The sequence below is a fragment of the Empidonax traillii genome, unplaced genomic scaffold (assembly GCF_003031625.1).
Source record: "Empidonax traillii isolate 1590-97213 ecotype Southwest subspecies unplaced genomic scaffold, ASM303162v1 scaffold163:size1593379, whole genome shotgun sequence".
Taxonomy (NCBI): Eukaryota; Metazoa; Chordata; class Aves; order Passeriformes; family Tyrannidae; genus Empidonax; species Empidonax traillii.
The window spans coordinates 1,582,005-1,585,554 of record NW_020955356.1 but is presented as its reverse complement, the minus strand read 5'-3'; the positions used below and the strand labels follow the sequence as shown (position 1 = coordinate 1,585,554).

Below are 3,550 nucleotides of genomic sequence, written 5' to 3'. Positions count from 1 at the left end.
GCTTCCCCAAATGGCAGTAGTACCATTCAGTAGCTCAGTTGAATGCTGAGTGTGGTTTTGCTTCAACATTAAACTACAGCACAGCTGGCACTGTTCTATCCTGACATTTATTGTTTTAATAATGGATAATGATGTGTTTTAAGGGTCATACTTCCAATGCAATACAATGTTTTTGTTGGAAAAAGTAGTTAAAAATTGTATTTTTCTCACTGTAACCAGTTCAAGGAGACTTGCAGCATTCTCCTTTTCCTCTTCTGTTCTTGGTTCTTTCACATTCATCTCTTCCAGCTCATTTTCCTGCTTTAAAAGGTTGTCCATATATTCCTGGTGGAACAATGAAAAAGAGCAAGAAAAAGGCAGATGTTTTCTTTGCAGAGGTAGACTTAAGGGACCCATGTATAGAGAAAAGAGTTTGTAGAAGTAATTATAGAATTATTGGACTGGAAGGGACCTTGAAGATCATTTAACTCCTTCCACTATAGCAGGTTGCTCAAGGCCCCATCCAGCCTGGCCTTGAACACTTCCAGGAATGGGGCATCAACAACTTCTCTGGGAAACCTGTGCCAGTGTCTCACCACCTTCACAGTAAAGAACTTCTTCCTAATATCTAATCTAAATCTATATTATCTATATTATTAAGATAAGTTTTATGAATAAAAGGTGTTCTAACAAATGTTGTTTGTGATCTGTGTCTCCCTGCTGTGTGATGTCCTATTAGGGAAAAGGAAATCTACAACATCGTAACAGAAAAATTAGGTTCGGAAAAAAAATATATATAAAAGAAGGCGTGTCTGAAACATGTCTGAGCTGGACAGCTGTCAATGTTTTTCTATTGCAAACGTCTTCTTTGAAGAGTAATGTGGGGAAAAAATAAAAAAAAAAAAATTAACTGGCTACAATATACTACTACATTCCTAAAATTCACATGCTGTAACCTTTAAAATTCAGTCTGCCATGCCATCATCAAAATATGTTAAATGAATAAATTATAGAAAATGAGTATTATGTTATTTTCTAATAGTTAAGGCATAATGAAGTTTTAACTCTAAAATCCCTTCTAAGAGTATCTTTAAAATGTGAATTAAATAAATTGTTTTACACCAACACTGAGAAGTGCTAAGCAGCTAATAAGGATTAGCTGCAAAACTTTCAGACTCCACCTCAGAACACTTGCACACGAGGTGTTTAGCTTGCACCTTGTTATGAGCCAGCCACTAATGAGGGATGGACACAAACTTTGTCAGAAGGCTACACAGCTATTTGGTAGACATGGATAGAGCTACACAACTATGAGTTGTGCCTGGAAATGTTCTATACTGATTTAGGAAAACAAATACATGACCAAGACTAGAAGGTGTCTCAGTAACCGAGTTAAATGTAGAATTACAATGGGTTAGAAATTCTTGTACAACTTCGGAGATTTAAATTTTTAAGACTTTGTGAAGTAAAACAAACCCTAAGCAAAGTAAAATCGAAGTAACAGATATCAATACTGACAGCAAGGAAACTATCTGTTAGAGTACTAACTGTGATGTATACTGGACTGGATCCCACATATTTGCAGAGAACTAGGTTTCATGAGAAATAAGAGAAAAAGCTGAGCTGCTTCAGAGACACACTTTTCTTAGAGCACCTTTCTATGTATGAAATAATTGTTCTTTAAATATAGTAGATTTCTTATTCTCAGTTATATACTCAAATTTATGACACCCAATTTGTCTATTTATCTGTTCTCTATTGCTTACTGGAAGAATGAATAAATGTGATTGTAGTACCTTGAGGGAAAGATGCAGCTTTTCTCTTAGTTCATCACTGAGTGGCTTATACTGGAGTAGCTGCCGGATTTGCAGTTTTTTAGGACATTTACGCACAGGTGCTGGCAAGCACGACTGCTCTGCAGATCCAATGCAGAGACCCTTCCAAATATATGTTCTGACTGAGGGATCTGTGGTCTTCCTCTGAATATAGAGAAGAACAAGAAAAAAAGAGCAAGAAGTTACTTATAGTAAATACAGACATCGGCAATGTGTGTCTCAGCTGTAGAGCATATGTTCTCCTTATAAAATCCAGTCTAGACAATAAAGCTGGTAGATTTTCGGGAACAATTTAGCTATCCTAAAACCTCTTCATCTAGCAAGATAAACCCCCCTTAAAATTGCTATAGCCCCTCACTGAGTGTAAAAGAAGCCCAAGGGGACTACATGTTCCCTGACACAGTCTACCCCTTGCTTTGTCTGCTTAATAAACTGAAGTTAACATTCCCACTGTTTACAGCTTCTTTGCCCCACAGAGACAATCGTCTATTGCTTTAACAGGAAAAGGCAGTTTTTAAACAATTTTACCTCAAGAGGAGAAGATGCTTCCTCAGTCCCTGACTGAAGATTAGGAGGAGCAATACCCTCTGGTTCTGATTGAAGATTAGGAGGAGCAATACTCTCTGGTTCTGATTGAAGATTAGGAGGAGCAATACTCTCTGGTTCTGATTGAAGATTAGGAGGAGCAATACTCTCTGGTTCTGACTGAAGATTAGGAGGAGCAATACTCTCTGGTTCTGACTGAAGATTTGGAGGAACAATACTCTCTGGTTCTGATTGAAGATTAGGAGGAACAATACTCTCTGGTTCTGACTGAAGATTTGGAGGAACAATACTCTCTGGTTCTTTCTTCATTACCCAGGGGGAGGCTTCAGCCATAGGATGGAGAATAGTAATACTTAAAACACCTGGTTCAAAGACATATTTTGCTAAGAATCAGTTCAAATTAAAAAATTATGGACAAATGTCTTTAACCTACAGAAAAAAACACTTACCTAAATTTAAAAAAATCTTATTATCAATTGATAAAACTTCATGTATCCATTCCTACAGATCATATCAGATCACTGAGTTGATTATAGAAGAGTTGGACAAGTTCAGATTACTCAAACCATACTTAAGAATAAACTGCCTATGCTACTTGCTTTGATTTTTGGGTAACAGTACAATTGTGTACTGTGTGGGAGTATCCCAAACAAGGAAAAGCAGACCACTGACCCATGTTTACTGAATATTAATCTCTGAAGCAATACAACATACTCAGAACAAGCAAAATTCTTCACTGTATTATATACAATCTGATCACTGGAAGGATTCCATTAGAGATGATTTATTTCTATTGTTTGGATAAATTTTAATGTTTGTCAAAATATTTTTTCCAGCCCAACTGAAAAACTAATTAACCTACTATTATCTACCCCATAGGTGGCCATCAAAATAAATATCACCACCGAGGTACTTTGTCACAATGATAGAAAATTGGGAAGCCTTGTTGTCAAGGCAAAGAGAGCCTGTGAAAGGTGAAGCAGGAAGTCTGGAAAATCAGATGTGCTATTACTACAAATGACTGCTGGTGGTAAGCAAGTTTTCTTGATTGGGATTTCCACTGATGTATGTTCTCCATCTTTTTGATCTTTTTACCTTCTTTGTCTTTCTGGCTCCCTCAGTGCCCCTTCTTTTTTCCTTTTCCCATAGCAAAATTATTTCATTCAATTTCTATGGTGGGGAACCAGTCA

At 36.8% G+C, this 3,550-nt stretch overlaps 1 protein-coding gene across 2 annotated transcripts in view; it reads right to left on the bottom strand.

Annotated features, from left to right (window-relative positions):
• The window catches only part of SPAG17 (sperm associated antigen 17), an 85,867-nt gene that overhangs the window by 7,693 nt on the left and 74,624 nt on the right, over positions 1-3,550 (bottom strand). For both annotated transcript variants that reach the window (XM_027885265.1, XM_027885266.1), the window contains exons 34-36: positions 2,343-2,722; positions 1,776-1,958; positions 211-324 (exon numbers count right to left, since the gene is read on the bottom strand). In XM_027885265.1, the coding sequence (XP_027741066.1) occupies positions 211-324; positions 1,776-1,958; positions 2,343-2,722 (677 nt within the window). The remainder of the gene's footprint in view (positions 1-210; positions 325-1,775; positions 1,959-2,342; positions 2,723-3,550) is intronic.